This window comes from Hydra vulgaris, chromosome 06, assembly GCF_038396675.1.
Source record: "Hydra vulgaris chromosome 06, alternate assembly HydraT2T_AEP".
NCBI classification, from domain to species: Eukaryota; Metazoa; Cnidaria; class Hydrozoa; order Anthoathecata; family Hydridae; genus Hydra; species Hydra vulgaris.
The window spans coordinates 7,875,001-7,893,260 of record NC_088925.1 but is presented as its reverse complement, the minus strand read 5'-3'; the positions used below and the strand labels follow the sequence as shown (position 1 = coordinate 7,893,260).

Genomic DNA, 18,260 nt, shown 5'->3' with positions numbered 1-18,260 from the left:
ACAAGATTGAATATATTAAAAATGATGTTCCAAATAAAAATGATGAAAAAATAAATGGTTATAGAGTAATTGATGTTGAAATTTTAAACACTATATTTGAATCTTTATGTTGTCCACAGTGTATTAACGACAATAGCTTGGTATTGAAAGAAAACTTTGTGAAAAAAAAAGGATATGCTTCGAATTTAATATGTTGCTGCAGTGTTTGTGGATATAGAAAAGATTTCTATACATCTAAAGTTTGTAACCGCACTCATGATATTAATCTACGTATTGTATATAGCATGAGATCAATTGGGCAAGGGTATTCAGGACTTGAAAAGTTTTCTGCATTAATGAACCTCCCAAGTCCAATGAGTAAAAAAAATTACAATGGTTCTGTAAAAGTTATTACTGACGCTGTTACTACAGTTGCTAAAGAAACAATGCTTCAGGCTGCAAAAGAAATTAAAGGTAATAGCAACAACATTGTTGATACTGGAGTATCAACTGATGGAACTTGGCAACGTAGAGGATACAGTTCACTGAACGGAGTTGTGACAACATTGTCGATGGATAATGGAAAAGTGTTAAATGTTGAGCCAATGAGTAGACTTTGTAAGCAATGTCAACTACGCAAAGATATAAAGTCTAAGAATTCAGAGAGCTACAAAAATTGGTACAAATCTCATAGTTGTAACGTAAATTGTATTGGCTCAGCAGGAAGTATGGAAGTGACTGGTGCCAAACGCATATTTAGTAGATCTGTCAAAGAATATGGACTGCAGTATATTAAATTTTATGGAGATGGTGACAGTAAAAGTTATCCAGCTGTGAAATTTACTTATCCTGGTGTTGAAGTTGAAAAGTTAGAATGTGTTGGGCATGTTCAGAAACGAGTTGGGACACGTCTAAGAACATTTAAAAAAACATGAAAAACCTCTGTGGCCGTGGAAAGTTAACAAACAGTCTTATTGATAAGCTTCAGAATTATTATGGGATTGCGGTAAGAAGTAATAAAAACAATCTACAAGGCATGAAGAAATCCATTTATGCTACACTTTTTCATGTTGCCTCATCAAAGGAAAATAACTGGCACACTCACTGTCCAATTGGTGAAAACAGTTGGTGCAGATATCAGAAAGATAAAGCAACTGGCAAATCAACGTACAAACCAGGTGGAGGACTTCCACTATCAATTATAAAACATTTAAAACCAATATATGCAGATTTAAGTGAGGAGTCTTTGTTACGTAAATGTTTGCATGGGCAGACACAAAATCAAAACGAAAGTCTAAATGCAATGATTTGGGATCGAATCCCGAAAACAAAGTATGTCAGCCTAACACAGTTAAAATTTGGAACATATGATGCTGTAGCAAACTTTAATATTGGGAGAAAAAGTTCTCTTTTAATTTATAAACAGTTAAACATGACTCCTGGGAACTATACATCAAGTTTGTGCGATAATCAAAATCGAAAACGTATTTATTTAGCTGGATATAAAAATCTAGAGTCATCCAAGAAGCGGCGAAAGGTTCTACGAGGGTTGACAAAAGCATCAAAGGACAAATATGAAAACTTTGAAGGAAGTCAGTATGCCCCTGGGTCATTCTGAAACTTTATTTTAAACATAATTTAGTTCTATTTTATATTTTTTGTGAAATTTAAAATTTTTTTTTCTGTTTTTGCGTTTTTCTCAAAACAAGGTTTTTAAATGCCCCGGCTGTGATAACTTTGGAACTGCTTGGTGTTTATACCTTCTGTGATTTGAACCTCCACTTTTATGAAATACTTGACAGAACACGTTCTACGCCTATTTCAGTTGCCTAATTTTGACCAAAATTCATTAAACGGCAATATATTTGCCCCCTGAAGAACTAACTGTCATATTTTTCATAAAATTTGAGGTTCAGATCACAGTTCAAAGTATTAGTTAAAGGGAATTGCAGTATGACAGTTTGAATATATGTAGTTCTTCGGATAAGTTAGCCGGGGCATTAACTGTTTTTTGGTTATTTTTTCAATATTTTCTTGGTTACCATGGCAACAATGCACAATTTCTAAAAAATTTCATTCTGAAATGTAAAATTTTGACATTATATATTGTTTAAAATCAATTTTACTGTTTGAACATGAGTTTTAACGTTTTTGGGGTACTTCCCCCTTAAGGTGATCTGTGACATAGTATTTTTTTTCTTCCATAATACTTTAATTGTTTTTTTTAGGCGGCATATCTTCAGTAGTGTGCAAAAGTTTTTGGCCAGTAACATTTTTTTACTCTAATTTATTTTTAAACAAAAGACTAATGGATTTTAATCATAATAAATGTTAGTATAAGATATATTTACACAATATGACTTTCAAAATGCAATTACGAATAATAGCGCTTTATATGTTTACATTTAATTCATGAAAGATGGAAGCATATATATGGCTTAGCATACAAATTCGAATTCACGAAAGAGTGATCAAATTTTCAAAAAAGTGATCTTGTAAAATTCCTTCACTAATTTTGATAGGTAAACCAACCTCTCAAAGTTATATTGTTTTATTAAACAACTGTAAATCAACTACGGATGCCAAGAAAACTGCTGCTTTCGTTATTACATGTGAGCTAAAGGAGTTAATTTAATCGTAGTATTTGTGATACAAAAACTATTGTATTGTATGGGACTGTATTGTATTGTAATTGTATATATTGTATTGTAATTGTATGGGACTTTTTTGTTGTATAGGTATTAAAAAATTATTCAGTAAAAACGAACCCTAGATCGCTATTGCAATTTATAACACTAACTCGTAGGCTTGCTGGCTTTTCTCTCAGTTCAGACATCTATTAACGTGCGCTGCCATAAAATGCAACAAGTCACAACCTCTGAAACGAGCTCCTGCTGTCTGTTCGAATCCGCATGAAAACTGCATCTCGTCTGAATTACAGCGTATTGCTAGTACCATGCGCGGTTTCACGTCAAATTTCCTTTTAAAGATGTATCAAAGTCAGCGCTCTAATTTATGGAAAATATTCCAAAGAAGGAAACAAAAAGAAAACATGTACGCAGGATAATTCAAGGATATTAAAATAAAAATAGAGTCGAGTTCGTCAAAAATCCCGGGGTAACTACAATTAAATCATCACCAAAAGTCTGTAAAAAGTTGAGTTTTCTTAAAAAAAAAAAAAAAAAAGTGCCAACAGAAAAATGTATCTGAATTTAATAAAATTAAGTCCAATAAATTATAAAATACTATTTAATTGTCCGAAATATTATAAAATACATTAAAATAGAAATTATTATTTAAAACAAAGAGAAAATCATGCAAAAAAGTTTTGTATAAATTAAAAAATAATTTTTTAATAGTAGTGATACATTTAATACTGTTATAAAATAATTTTTTAATTTATATAAAATGTTTACATTTTGCTAACTTTTTTATAAATTAAAAAATTATTTATATTTAATTATTTCGTTTTTTGTTTTCATTAATAAGTTAATAACCTTCCCAATAAAAAAATAAATAACCTTTAAAACTAATTTTTTATAAAATTTAAAAACTAAAACTAAAGTTCATCGTTCTTAAGTACTTTATTGTCTACAGTTGCACCCATATTCAGTATTATTTTCAATGCAAAATATATCTGATTCACATCTTGTTTATATAAACGATATTTTTTACTTAAAAACCACAATAACTTTTGAAAAATTGTCTTCGAGTTCCATTCTTCCTTCGCTAATTTAGATTTCTTAAGTTCTGAAGAGAAAAAAAAAATTATAATTTAAAATATATAACCGAACTAACTCAAGTTTATCTCAATCAACCAATTTATAACAATGAGTCTTTAGTTTTGTAAGATTTGCAATTAGGGGAAAACGAGGTAAGATGGCGAATGGGGCAAGACGACTTTCCATATAACGACTCAAAAAAACTTAAAAATGGGTGAAAACGAAACAGTATTTATATCTTGTAATTTAAAACACCAATTGATTTTCTTAAATATTATTAACGCAATTTTATACGCATAAGTTTACTTTTTGTACTTAAAAAAATACCTCGCTTTCGGTTATTCAGAATTGTATCCTTCGGGTGTAACTTTTCGAAAAATATTTTTTTGCAAAGCGTGTTAATTTTGTGTTAGTTTAGTTAGAGTAGTTGGTGTTTTTTAAATTTTTATAAATTGGTACAGAATTTGCTTAGTAAGTCATCTTGCCCCGGCCACGTGATCAAATAACAAATTTATAAACTTTTTATTCCAAATTTTTCTACTTGCAAATTAAAAATTCACGATCAGTACTATTCGCTTTACGAATAGTACTATTTTGCTTAACGAATCGCTTAAGGAATAGTATTATTCGCTTTAGGAATATTACTATTTAGCTTAACGAATAGTGCTATTTTGCTGACGAAAAGTACTATTCGAATTTAAAAGAACGCTATTCGTCACGAAAAAACGAATAGTACTATTTTTTAAACGAACTACTCGTTTAAAAAATAAAACATCCAGTGTAAATGCTTTTCTCGTATAAGAAATTTTCTAAATTATAAACTAAATTATAAAGTGATAATATCTTAGAGAACGTTATTTTTAGATTGCAATACGAAACACTATGTGCCATTGAATGGTTTAAATTTAACTATAAGATCGTAAATTTAAAAAAAAAATCGATTACTTATAAATGGTCAAAAATATTTAAACAACCAATTTTTAATGATCGGTGAGGATAAGATATTGACTTCGAATAAAGTTAAGCTACTTTTGGTTACAACTGATAAGGATTTAAAGTGATTATTAATTTTATTTAATCACATTTAAACTCTATGCGGAAAAGCTAATAGTAAATGCAAGCTAATAGTAAATGCTTTTCTCGTATAAGAAATTTTCTAAATTATAAACAAACTACTTTATTTATTAAAGCATATATATTGTCTAACTTTTTATACTCCTGAATAGGATGTTTTGCTCAAAATATTCTTGCGTGCTTAATACAAGGGGGGGGGGGGGAAGTGAGGAAGAATGGATAAAAAAGGGGGTGGGAAAATAAGTCTAGATCTAATAAACAGGGTAGTCTTAATAAAAGGGTGGGGTTTTTATAGAAAACGATTTAATCTAGTCTAGCTAAAAACTGTCAATGTTTTTAAAAAAATATTGACAGTTTTTATTTTTTTTAGTTTGATAGATAACAAGTAAAAACTAATAAATGGGGAGAAAGAGGGCAATCTTAAAAAGCTTGGGGCGGGTAAAAAAAATTTTCGAAAATAATAAATGTTCCCCTACCCCCTATTAAGCTTCTAAGAGAACATGATAAGCTAAATAACAAAATTTTTAAAAAAGCATTGCGCATAGTCCATGATTTGTGTTAGAGATCGTCCATAAATTACGCAACGCAAATATATATTTAAAAAACAGAAGTATGAGATATCAAGCTTTTTTACGCGGCGATTTTCATTAAACTTAATGGGCTATTTTAATTTTTATTTAAATTCAGGCTCTGCGAGGGGAAACTTTTGATCTTTTTTGTTTTGTTTATTGTGAAAGTTTGCGTTACGAATTTTATAGAAGATTCCTTTGGATGAAGTTTTAAAATTAGATAATAACCCAAAAAACTAACTTCGAAACTGGCATTAAAGTTTTTAAATCCCTTAATGGTTTTAACCATGAATTTATAAAGGATTTTGCAATAAATTGATACTACTATTCAAAGGTTTTAATCATTAAAGTATAAATAATTTATATAGGGCCACCTCGCTTCGGAATTTCCTTGACAATAAAACCGCTTGGTCAAAAAGCCTACAGGAGTTAAAAAAAAAATTTTACATTGTAATGGAGAAAAATGTTTTTTAAAATTGTAGATTTTAAATTTAATAATAGTTATTACAAACCATTTCATTTTTACAATATTTATAAACTCTTTTTCTTTTAGCGATATTTTATTTAAGTTCGATGTTTGTTGTTACTAAATAATCAAGTCATTTTTTACGATATTCATGTTTGAGTTGTCTATACTATTTATTATGCTAATATTAATTTTTTATTATTTTTTTATAATTTAATATTATAAAAAATATAATAAAAATATTATAAAAAATATAATAAAAATATTATATTAATGTTATACTAGCTGATCTGACCTGTGAAAATACGGGTCTTTGTAAGTTTATTCCACACTGACCTTTTCTATACTTTTTCCTTATATGTCCTATATATATATATATATATATATATATATATATATATATATATATATATATATATATATATATATATATATATATATATATATATATATATATATATATATATATAAACATATTATATACATATTATATACATATTATATATCTTATATATCCTTATATTTCCTTATATTCTAGCTTTCCGGACCAATAAAATGCGGGTCTTTACCAAATCTACTTTTTCTATACTTATCTATTCCACACTGATCATTTCTATACCTATGGATTTGTTTACTTCAATATTTTTACGTAAAATAATTCATTTTAAAAAATTGCTTTAAGAGCAAAAAATTTAACATGCGCACCCTTTCAGCATACCTAGAGCTTATAAGAGATAATTAGGTTTGTTTTTCTCCTAAACGCATATCATTGATAGCTCAGTGGTTTAGTGCGCTGTCATCAGTGTCGTTTTGGGGGATTAAAGACCTCCCCTATTAAATTTTGAATACTTTTCAATCTTGCTGTGCTTATAGCAATATTTATAGCAAAATTTTTATTATAGTATATTATTATAGTATCTATAATAATTATAGCAAAAATTGTTAAAAAAAAATTCAAAAGTTTTCTCATTTTTATAGATTTATTATACACGATTGTTCCATATACTGCCTGCAAACTCAATATATGCTAAAGACGTTTACTTTTACAGACATTGTACGCAACGCTATACAAATAGCAAAACTAAGAAAATCTTAGGCCATTAAAAACTATAGACTATAAAACGCTAAGGGATCGTCCATAAATTACGCAACGCTAAATTTATTTAAAAAAAAAAGGAGATCTTCAGTTCTTTTAGGTGGCGATTTTCATTAAACTTGATGATAATTTTGATTTTTTTGTTTAAGGGAAAATTTTGATCCTTTTTGTTTTGTTCATTAGTGAAATTTAGCGTTGCGTAATTTATGGACAATCCTTTATTTAAAAGTTTAGATTAGGGATCAGTTAAAAAGTATATAAAGCCAAAAAATAATGGAATATTAGCCGAATTTTTTTTTTTTTAGGTGCCCCAAGAAGTCCTAACGGTTTTGTCACAGAGCACCGCGGAAGTGCATTTAACCAGGAAGTTCACGCCTTCTTCCTTACCGTGACGCGAAAATATTCCCAGAGCTCGTTTCGAACGTGGATCTCCTGCTTATACAGCAAGTGCTCTAACCACTGCGCCACGGCCGCAAATTCATTTGACGCGGTCCGCACACATGTTCACGATGAAGGGAAAAATAAAAAATGGTAGCTTTTCAGTTAGATAAAAAAATAAAAACAAGTGTTCTACATCCTAATATTTATACTTTTTTTGGTTGACTTTTTAAAACGCTTTAACTGTGTTGTGCTTCTGCTTTATGCTTTATAACAATTTTAAATCAAAAGATTTGAATGGTCTACTCAAAATACTATCGTTTACCAAGATCAGAAAGTGTACAAAAAACCTATATAAAGTTGTTTAAAAACAAGTTTATAAAAAGAGAGATAAAATACAAACATTTTGCCAGACATTATTAGTCCAGTTAAACAATATGAGAAAAGATTTAAAAAAAATTGACTAGCTAAAATAAAACTTGAATCAGTCATAAAAACAAAGTGATTTGCTGAAACAAAAATACAATTCAGCAAGGAGAAAATTATAGTTATAAAAATTATAAAAGGAACCCTTCATATATACAAGTTCAAAAATAAAATTTTCAAAACGTTTAAATTGCTTTCATCTCGAAAAAATTACAATGGGAACAAAAATTTCTTGATGGTTTTAACATAACAAAACCAGATTACCAAATTTGACTTTTAACATAACAAAATTAGATTGCAAAACTTGATTTCAAGATAATTTCAGTTTTTCATTTTCTTCCAACCATATATTGAATTTACTGTTTCTTTAACAATGACAAATAAGGTATTATTTTGTTTACTTTAAAAATATTTGATGTATTGGTTTCTAGCAGGTATGATTAAAAAACATAAAGTTTTGCATCTGCACACTCAACTTGAAGCTGGCATTGAACATAACATTGAGGAAAATTTTCTACTTGTTATTCATGGCCCAACACAATCAACACAGTTTTAAGTTTTCTAGTCTAACAAACTTCTTCTATCAGGGTGACATATCTTTATCAGGGCTATAACCATATTTATTGTTGATTAGACTAATAAAGTATAGACATTTACAATACTAGTCAATATTTACAATACTAGTATCAAAATGCTCTCTATTAATGAGAAATATGTTATGCCTTTTAAACTGTTATAAGTGCTTTGTACATCAGTGTTTTCAGTGTTATTTAGAATGATATTAGTGACACTTTTAGTAGTATTTTTAAAAGTCTAATTTTTCCTCAAGTATTATTATCATTTGAATCTTATGAGTTTATTGTTATAGAAGTCAATGTTTTTAATTTTAGTGTTATCTATATGAAGTATAATTTAATTAAATAATGAGGTATTAAAACAAATACAATCTAATGACTATTTATAATGTAAATGCTGACAGACAGATAATTTGCGTTCAAATTTCAATTTCATTATTGCAAAATAAACACATTACAGTTAAACATTTTTTTAAAGTGTTATTTCAATTTTTAAACATTTAATGATATATCTTTTTAAAAATAGTTTAGTTCTGGATCTGCTGATATAGCAATTATGTCATCTCTTTTCATTTTTTAAGGACTCTGATCTCAAATAGGCACGATATAATTTTATACCCTTAGATTTAATGCATGCAACATTTAACCAGGTAACTATTTTAACTTTGTAGCATTCTTTATGCTTTTTCAGGAAGTCCACAGTTCCCTTCCCTTTTTATGGTCACAATATCTGTAAATGACACCTCCACCAATTTTCTTACCGTAAAATATCTCGTTTGATGACCATTCAGCCTTAATTTTAGGCGAGACTGCATTGAAAATACATGTTTGCTATTCAATAACAATATTCAATAACCTATTAGGCTTTAGTTTATTTTTTAGCTTTAAATAACGTAAATACATTTGAATTTTGTTTCGCAATTCCTCAAAAGTACCACATAAGAATCTTTTTTTATCTTTATTAATCATTTACGTTTTTAATCCCGATGAATTAGGAACAAATAGCAGCAGCAACAGTATTGTTTAGTTGATTTTTTTTTAATAACAAAGTTATCATCTTTACTTTTTTAATATCAAAGTTATCATCTTTACTTTTTTCCCTACATCGAATTAATTTCGAGACCAGGCCTCTGAAATGAATTTGGCTAATAATACTATTTTGATGATCTAAATTCTGTCGTTGTTGCGCACTTGGTTTAGAATGTTTAACGGGGGCGTGGTAAATAGCTGTAAAACTCTAAATTTCTTTGTATCAATATTAAGTAACTTTAACTTTTAATTATTTTTAAAAGTATTTAATTTAATAAAATGGTTTAATTTAAATATAAAATTAGAATTTTCAATTATGTTCTTATATAAAACATACTTTTTAAACCCCCTTACTGTTTTAAAAAGTTGAGGTCACCGCGTGGTAAATTCAAATCATCACCTTGCTTTATTTTTTAATTTTTGTTATTTAAAATGAAAAACAAAACAACTTTACAGTTCTATAGATTTTATATTCTATATATAAACATCTTGTAAACTCATTTTTCTTGCACAAACTCAACTTGTAAAAAAACTTGAAATGTAAAACTAAAATAACTTAAGTATCTCCATCATGACACATACGCAACAAATATCCCCCGTTTTTTAATGTTTTAAGAATTTTTAGCTTTTTTTCAAAACCTTTTTGTTAGTGAAAGTGTACAATATCATTAGATATGTTTGTATATCGTCTTTTTAAAACTTCACAAGTATTTTGTATTTTAAAAATCTAAAAAAATTTATAAAAAAAGGTCACCTGTGGTGGACTCAAACCACGGCTTTTTTGTGCGCAAACCACTCGGCCATGCTGGCACGTTGACAATTAAATTTTAAAACTATATCAAAAATTTTTCTAACAAAAATTAAGGAAAGGATGACGCAATACACTTTTCCAGCGAAAGTAAAACTTTTTACATGTTCGCGTTTTCTTATAAAACAAAGCTGCTGCAACTCTTTCTCGCCATTACCTCGGTTGCAATGGCTGCCAAGAGTTCTGTGTCCAACAGGCTCGAAAGTAGTAGTAGTAGCTCGAAACTACTACTACTACTACTACTACTACTACTACTACTACTACTACTACTACTACTACTACTACTACTACTACTACTACTACTACTACTACTACTACTACTACTACTACTACTGCTGCTGCTACTACTACTATTAAATTCTGTATTATTATATAGATTTTATTTTTTTAAACTACTGTGCGAAACCAACTATAAATAAAGTTTGTTTCATACAAATAAATAAACAAATTAATAAAAATAAAAAAAATAAAAGTTTTGACTTGTCGTAACCAGGCCCGTAGCAACCGGGGGAAGGGGGGGGGGGGAGAGAGGCCGCAGAGGCATTTGCCCCGCAATAATTTTTTAAATAAATAATTTTGAAGAGATTGACTGAAAAAATGACTGAAAAAAAAAGTCCTTAAAACTATTTCGGGGTAGTACTGCCCCCCCCTGGTAACATGACTAATATTAAATAAAATATACCTTCATCATTGTTAATGATGTCATCATCCGTCATATTTACCCATGTTTTGTTGTGTGATATATACATATAGCACGATGGAGTTTTTGAAATTGTATAAACTATGTGAGTATCATTTTCAGGAAGAGCTAACGTTTCGTTGGCAGCAAGCGTAACGTTTTTACCATTTGCCTCAATCACAACCAAACCACTTAAAACAGTAATGTTAGCTTCAATATCTTCAGCTATAAAGTTTTCAAGAGATAAACCTGGAAAATCAGCAACAAAGACGACATCTGAATAGTTTTTCTCAGAGCTTACTTTTTTTAACTCTTCTAATCTTGCACGCCATGGTGAAAGTTCTACAAGCAGGGGCATTAACCAGGGAGTATCTTTTGTTGGGGACCACGGCGCTTTAACTAAATCAACGCGCGGGTCGAGCTGAATAAAAAAAATTTACGCCATAAAAAAAATTATAAAAAAAAATTAAAATCTTAAAAACCTTCTAACTTACTCTAACTACCCCCTAACTTACTCTTCTTTGCTGATAACGTTTATTTAGTGATGTCCAAACATCAAAGTAAATCTTCGGATGGGTTATATTTAGATCAGGAACTTCAGTCAATCTTTTAGATAAACATGTAGCATACTGCTTTATCATATCGGGATGCGAGAAGATTCGGCTCTTTGAGCTTGTAAATGCCTTAAAACAAAAATGCTTAAAAAATTTTTAAAACACATTTACAAAAATTTTTCAATATTTTTAATTGATTAATTGAAATCTTAAATGCTATTTAAAAACAAAAAAAAATTTGTTGTAGGAACTCTCTTCTGCAGACATAGACGGTTTCTAATAACACTTCATTTGTTGGGCTGATATTTTACTTTTTATTTTACATATTTCACTTTGATGAAACTACAAAATTCTCATTACTACCTATTCCATTATACCATTACTGTGTTTATACCATTACTATTATGTGATTATACCATTACTATTACTGTGATTAAGTTAGGTTTATGTACAAATAAACCATAGGATTTCCTGGAACATATTTTTAGTCAATCAGAATGCTAAGATTTTTTGTTACTATGGTATTTTTTAATGATTTAACAATGTTAAGTCATTTTGGTATTGCATGAACTACTAAGTCTTTAAGAAAAACAATAAGATTTTACAAAGAAACTTATTCTTCTTTTATTTAACAATTTTGTTTTTAGTTTTATGTCTGCACTGCAAAAAATCAGATTCATTATCTAAAACATTTTTTACTTGTTTTAAGAAAATAATTACTTAAAATAATAATTTAAGCAAATTTTTACTTAGTATGAATGTAAAGGTTCTTGTTTCAAGTAAAAGTTTGTTTTAAATAAGAATTTAAGCAAATTTTTATAAGTAAAATCGATTAAAAAACAGAGTAAAACAGATTAAAAACAGAGTAAAAATATTGAAAAAATCGTAAAAATTCTCATTTTTATTTTTAGGTGTCATTTTTTTTTAATAAAATCTAAGATAATAATTTTTTATTAAATGATGGTTATCTTTGAATTTTTTATATGGTTTCGCTTCATTTGAGACCCAACACGACATACTTTTGGAAAAAGTTAGCCACCTTAGTGATCATGGTATTTGTAGAAATGAAATAGATGTAACGTTACAATGATGGAAAAAGATTAATGTAAAAAAACGCATTATGTTGTTGGACCTAGTTTCTAAGATTGAGCAAAAGCTCTTAGAAACTAGAGCAGGTCCGACAACATTATGCGTTTTTAGAAAAATAATGCGTTATTTTTTAAAAAAGTCTTTATTATTAGAACCAGCCCAAATATGATATAAATTTTTACTTAGTATGAATGTAAAGGTTCTTGCTTCAAGTAAAAGTTTATTTAAAATAAGAATTTAAGCAAATTTTTATTTATAAGTAAAAAGTCCGATTCTTACCTAAAACATTTTTTTACTCGTTTTGAGTAAATAAATTCGTAAAATTTAAGCAATTTTTTACTTAGCAAGTGTAAAAAAAACTCTTGTTTTAAGAAAAACTCTTGTTTTACTTTATATTTCAAAATTTTATATTCGCTCAAAATTTCAAGTAAATTTTTTCATGAAAGAAAAACTTATATATTCTTACTTTGCTCTTTTGATACTTCTCTTTTTATATTCTCTACTTTTGTATTCTTAGTATATATATACTTTTAAAATAAATAAAAAGATTTAAGTACATAATTAAAAAAAAAAAAAACTTTTTATTTATAACTTATTCTTTCTTATTATAACAACTGCATAAAGTAACTGCATAAAATCTATTTGTGAAGTGGGTTCCTACATTTCATATGCTCTTCTAATAAATCATCTGCATGAAACTTGACGGGTAGATATTGATTGTCATCAAGGTCTTTTCTCACATGAAAAACAAGTCTACACGAGCAAAATCTAACTTTAGTAGACTCCATAATATATTTACATGATATGCTTGAAATTATATAAAAAATGGGTTGTTTCCATAATAGTAATTTCAAAGTAATGTCGTTAATGGTTTTTTTTATATTGTGCAAAGTTATTCATCTTTTTATAAAATAAAAAACAACTACTTTCATAAAAATATGATTATTTTTATAAATTATAATGCATATTTTTGAGAATTAAACCTCAACGGAATCTTTGAAACGGTATAATAATTCAAATATAAATAAAAGTTAACAAATCTGCATATATGATACAATGTGTCGCATTAAAAGCTCCCCCTAATAAACTCTTCGCAGGGCCGGCTTTTGTTAGTGGTGAGGTCGTGCGCCGCACGAGGGCAGCAAATTATTTATGGCGGCAAAAAAGCAAAAAACAGAAAAAATATTACCTGCTTGGTATATACTTAATAAAATTGTCAGGAAAAAAAGCTTTCAGGGGTGGTATAGGAAATTTGGCACGAGGACGGCAAGAAGGCTAAGGCCTGCACTGACTTTACGTAATAAAAAAATAGAAAACTATGCACGAGTTTTTAAGGTAGATATACTTATCGTGCACAGTACACTTTGAAAGTCAGACAATTTTTATTATTTCAAAAATAAGGTCAGGGAAAACAAATGGGAAAACAAAAAACAAACTTTATATAAATTCTCCCATTGCTTAGAGAGAAACATGAAACTTATTTTTAAAATGACCACCCTGATACTATTTTGTCATTTATCTTAGAAGGTCAAATATTTAATCATCACTAAAAAAATACTCAGGCTAGCTAGCAAAAAATTTTATAAACTTTTTCTAATTTGTTTTGATTAATTAATTTCTAATTTAATTGTTTCGATGATGGAAAAAACTTAAATTTAATAAGTTTTTATTAGAGTAATTAATAGGCTATACTAAAGTAACCTACTTATTGCTGTATATTTTATTTTATAAACATGAAGACCCAGACGCATTGTGTAGCAGAAGAGTTGGAAATATTCCCGTTCTGTTGGTGGATGGAGATATGTTTGTTCTGTTCCGTTCTGTTGGTTGATTGTTTATGTTTATGCTAATTGTTCAGCAAACGATAATTGCTAATGTACAAGTTGAATAAGAAGCCGTTCTTACTATAGCATTGTTTCATTTAATTAATTTTGATTATCCAAAAGACTGCGAGATCGGACTAAATATGCTGGAGTATTTTTATTTTAGATGACAAAGGTATCCTAGCAGACTTATTAAACATTTCCACATAGCCATGAAAGTCTACATAATTTTTAAAGATAAGTATGTATGTGTATATATATATATATATATATATATATATATATATATATATATATATATCATAGAATAGTGCGTGTATATACCATAAAAAAAGAGTATTTTTGTTTGCAATGATATAAATATATCTTTTACACACTGCAAAAAATGAATTCTTACTTGTTTTAACAATTTTTTACTTATAACAAGCGATTTTTTACTTATCAGTATGGTAAGCAAATTTTTAATAACCAAAAATTTTTTTTTACTAAGAAAGAATTAAAAAAAAAATTTTGATAAGTAAAAAGATTCTTGCTTAGTAAAATAATTCTTGTTTAAAAAATCAAAAAGTAAAAAATTGCTCGATTTAAGTAAAAAAGTGCTTAAAACAAGTTTTTTTTTGCTTAAAATAAGAATTCATTTTTTGCAGTGTCAGCTACTGCTACAAGTTGAACAAATGTTTTTGTTCGATTCAATTTTTTTGTTTTATTTATTTTTGTGAACATAACTTTTCATTAATTTTTGTACTCACTTCCATTGTACTAAATAAAATATATATGTAAAATAATTATACAATTTGTAACAATATAACGATACAGCTTGTGCCAATATAACAATGCCTATGTATATTGGGCCGAAGTCCAACAATATAAACTTTCGGAAATTAAAGAAAAACTGCATTGTAAATTTTTGTGAAATGGTTTATAAACTTTTTTTTCTGAAGAAAATAATGTTTTTCACCTTAAAAAAAAAAATTATCAAACCATTAACAAAAATTTATTATGGTGGGAAATGCAGTTTCCCAAAAGTTTACATTGTTGGACTTTTGCCCTTTTAATATTCACCAATTTATATATATAAATGTATAGCCTATTTATACTTGCTTATAAAATATGGTTAGGCGACTTTATTTATCTACTTTATCTATTATTATTGATATTATTGTTTTTAATTATACACATTTATTACTGTAAAATGTAGTGAGTAATTGCTGTATTATGTGGTTCTTACATTTTAATTTTTTTACTATTGTGTAAGATGTTATATTATGTGGTTCTTACATTTTACTGTTTATACCATTGTGTATTGAATGATGAGTATGGTTCTCGTTCTTATTTTTCCTAAAACTATTAGTGTTTCACAGATTCGGAAGAGCATTGGATGTTTTTTTGTAGTGAGATCTGTTTTATTGCAACAATGAGTTATATGATGTAGGCTACAGACAATGATAAAGAATACAACAATCCATTCCATTTACAACAATCCATTCCCTACAAGTAATGCTAGTTTTTTTTAACAGACTCTCCAAAACATCATTGGTGAATCTATTGTGGCACTGAGGATGAAGTTTCACCTAAATTAGTCCACTACTTAATTCTGTTTGGACCTTACAGCGTTGTTATACTTACTATTATCTTTCTGCCTAATACCATTTTTGTGAGTTATATGTATGTATATATGAATGTTTATATACGTTTTGTACTCTGCATTTTTTATTATGTTTGCTCTAAATATATATTTATTTGTTTGTGTGCACATATATATATATAAAATATTTTATAAAAATAATTAGCAAAACAGCACAAATAAAACAAACTTTACGCAAACGAAAAGGCAAACACAAAAACTAAAAAACGAAAATGCAAACACAAAAACTTCTACAAAATAAAATAAAACAATAATAATCTTTCGTTATTTTAAAAAAAAAAGAAAAGAAAAAAGGTGTATAAAAACTGGTAGCGTTTTATTTTTAAGTTTTAATTTTAATATACACATACATTTTGTCTTATTTACTTTCATCTGCATCATGTTTCAGTTTTTATTATATGAACTAATTTTTTGAAAGACAATGTAACATGATTAGCACAATCAGATAATGTGCTAGGTGTAATATTTTTACATCTTTTTTCAACCACTATGATAGTCCTAATAGTTAGAAATCATGACCATTACCGATATGAGTTTGATTTGATTTGTCTGAACTCATTATCACCATTATGATTACCATATTGCAACATCACCATTTCCATTATATAACACCATCAGATAACATTTCTACAAATTAACACAGAACATTGATTTGTCTTTTTCTCCTTGAGACCTTTTTTTCTGGCTAGATTTTAAATCCAATTCTTTACATTTATACTTGTTTACTATCTAGATCTTTATATTTTGCCTGTGTTTATAAGCATATACGCCTCATGAGCCCCAAGAAATTATGTACATACAAAGATTTATTTACAGTTGCTATAGTCTGGATTTTTAAGAAAGTGTTAGCAATGATTGGATATCATATTAACAAACTTGAGACCATGTCTTAGTTGTAAAGTCTTCTTCTATTTTAGTTATCTGTCCAGAAGGATTTAGCTTTTCTACAAATACGGTTTTCAGATAAATGTTTCATGATTAACTCATTAATAAACCAGCTCTAATAAGACTGACTTTTGCATCTGATTAAACTAGGGTGGCCATCTGCGAGTATTTAGCCGGGACAGTCCCGTATTTTTACAAAATATCCCATGTCCTTTATTTGACTACATTTGTCCCATATTTTTGAATTATTTAGTACAAATTTCACATTTTAATTTTTAATGAAAATTTTAACGTTTTTTTTTAAACAAATTTGCAATTTATGATACCGTCGAATTTCTTTCGAATTTCGAATTTCGTCGTATTAGCTTAACCTGTGTTAAAAGTTTTTTAAAGTGACAAGAAATTATTTATTTTAATATTTAAATTTATATTTGTGATTCCTAAATAAGAATAATATATAAAACTAGTTATATTAAATAAGATAGTAAGTAAAAAATATACAATTAAGATTGTTTTAATTAGTTATTTTACTTTCTTATAGCATCATGTCTGAGAAAAAGAAACGAAAAACTCAATGGAGTGACAAATATGCAACTGAATTTGAAAGTTATTAAAAAGTGGTCGGAAACGACAGTAAAGCGGATTGCAATTTATGTTCAGCAGAATTTTCAGTTGAATTTGGTGGTCGAGGTGATATTGTTCAACATATTGATACTAAAAAGCATAAGTCATCAATTGCTGCTGGATCATCAAACAGAAAAGTAAATGAATTCTTCAAAAAAATAGATGCATCAAATAATGATCTTGAAATTGCTGCTATGGAAACAACATTTGGGTATCATACTGCTAAGCATTATTTTTCATTTCTTTCTAATGATTGTACTTCAGAATTAGTACAAAATTTTTTTGAAAAAAAGTTTACACTTGGAAAAACTAAAACAGCTGCTGTCATAACACAAGTAATTGCACCGTTTAGTGATGTGACAACAAAAAGTGAACTAGAAAAGGCTAATTTTATAGCTCTTTTAGCAGATACTTCCAATCAAAAGAGCATCAAAATGTTACCTGTAATTGCAAGATTCTTTAATCCAGTCATTGGTGTTCTTAACAAAAATATTTCACTCCAAACAATTCCAAATGAACAGTCAACATCAATTTCTAACTTAATTTTAGAAATAATTGAAAAACAAAATTAAAAGGAAAAAGTAGTTGCATTCACAGCTGACAATACAAATTTGAATTTTGGTGGAGTCAATCGTAATGGTGCCAATAATATACTGATTCCAAATCAGAATTTTAAAAGCTAAGTGAATCTACGAAAAATCAAGTAATTATCAAAGTGAATGATTTTTATGAAACTATAATCAATTATATTCAGTTATGGGAAATTTCAATAGACGGGTCGCAAGTTTTTATATGGATGATAATGAATAAATATCCTGATTGGAATGATATTGAATTAT

The 18,260-nt window shown here is 27.9% G+C and overlaps 2 protein-coding genes across 8 annotated transcripts in view; one reads left to right on the top strand and one right to left on the bottom strand.

The window, feature by feature from the left end:
* LOC136081622 (eIF-2-alpha kinase GCN2-like) overlaps positions 1-2,751 on the top strand; it is a 75,992-nt gene extending 73,241 nt beyond the window's left edge. For all 6 annotated transcript variants that reach the window (XM_065799121.1, XM_065799123.1, XM_065799126.1 and 3 more), the window contains one exon: positions 2,208-2,751. The gene's annotated coding sequence lies outside the window, so the exon portion shown is untranslated. The remainder of the gene's footprint in view (positions 1-2,207) is intronic.
* Positions 2,752-3,166: 415 nt separating this feature from the next.
* Positions 3,167-18,260, bottom strand: part of LOC101241467 (vitamin K-dependent gamma-carboxylase) — a 27,718-nt gene continuing 12,624 nt past the window's right edge. The window contains exons 7-9 of one of the 2 annotated variants that reach the window (XM_065799119.1): positions 11,317-11,484; positions 10,805-11,222; positions 3,167-3,729 (exon numbers count right to left, since the gene is read on the bottom strand). In XM_065799119.1, the coding sequence (XP_065655191.1) occupies positions 3,539-3,729; positions 10,805-11,222; positions 11,317-11,484 (777 nt within the window). In that variant the 3' untranslated portion in view covers positions 3,167-3,538. Of the gene's footprint in view, positions 3,730-7,688; positions 8,319-10,804; positions 11,223-11,316; positions 11,485-18,260 lie in introns of those variants that run through there. The other variant, XM_065799120.1, reaches the window with a different exon arrangement.